The sequence below is a fragment of the Eimeria mitis genome, genomic scaffold (assembly GCF_000499745.2).
Source record: "Eimeria mitis Houghton genomic scaffold, Emh_scaff952, whole genome shotgun sequence".
In the NCBI taxonomy this organism is placed as follows: domain Eukaryota; phylum Apicomplexa; class Conoidasida; order Eucoccidiorida; family Eimeriidae; genus Eimeria; species Eimeria mitis.
This window is the reverse complement of record NW_013577031.1, coordinates 7,968-8,717: the sequence shown is the minus strand read 5'-3', so window position 1 is coordinate 8,717 and position 750 is coordinate 7,968. Positions and strand designations below refer to the sequence as shown.

The 750-nt window shown below is 38.8% G+C and overlaps 1 protein-coding gene across 1 annotated transcript in view; it reads left to right on the top strand.

The window, feature by feature from the left end:
• EMH_0026000 (uncharacterized protein) overlaps positions 1-750 on the top strand; it is a gene marked incomplete at both ends in the record, with an annotated part of 12,320 nt that overhangs the window by 3,901 nt on the left and 7,669 nt on the right. The window contains one exon of the mRNA XM_013502555.1: positions 96-150. Within this exon, the coding sequence (XP_013358009.1) occupies positions 96-150 (55 nt within the window). The remainder of the gene's footprint in view (positions 1-95; positions 151-750) is intronic.

Below are 750 nucleotides of genomic sequence, written 5' to 3'. Positions count from 1 at the left end.
AAAAAAAAAAAAAAAAAAAAAAAAAAAAAAAAAAAAAAAAAAACTAAATAAATAAATAAATAAATAAATATATATGTGTGTATTGTTTGTTTCAGTTTACATACACAGACGAAGATGTACAGGAGATGTTGCGTGAGGAGGCTGCATGTGGTATGTTGGTGCGACGATCCCGAGGAGGTGTATTAAAAGAGTTAATATCTATAAAACACCAAATATCATCGATTGTGGAGATGCTTTCGAGTGTACATACACCTCAGGAGAAAAGAATAGAAATAAAACAAACCCTCAATCACCTTCACACAAAAAAAAATACACTAGAAAGGCTCCTGCTGCAGCAACACACACACACACACACACATACACACACACCCAGGCTTCTTGCTGCACAGCAGCAGCAGCAACAGCAGCAGCAGCAGCAGCAGCAGCAGATGCTGCTGCAGCAGCAAACGCATGCTACTGCTAAACACCCACACAGTGCTAGTGCAACTGGTGAGCACACGAGGCTGTCTCCTTTTGTCTCCTTTTTGTCTCCTTTTTGTCTCCTTTCTGTCTCCTTTTTGTCTCCTTTCTGTCTCCTTTTTGTCTCCTTTCTGTCTCCTTTTGTCTCTTTTTCTGTTTCTTTTTTTGTCTCCTTTTGTTTCTTTTTTTGTCTCCTTTTGTTTCTTTTTTTGTCTCCTTTTTGTCTCCTATTTGTCTCTTGTCTGTCTCCTTTTCGTCTCCTCGTTTGTCTCCTGGTTGTGCTTTCTTTTA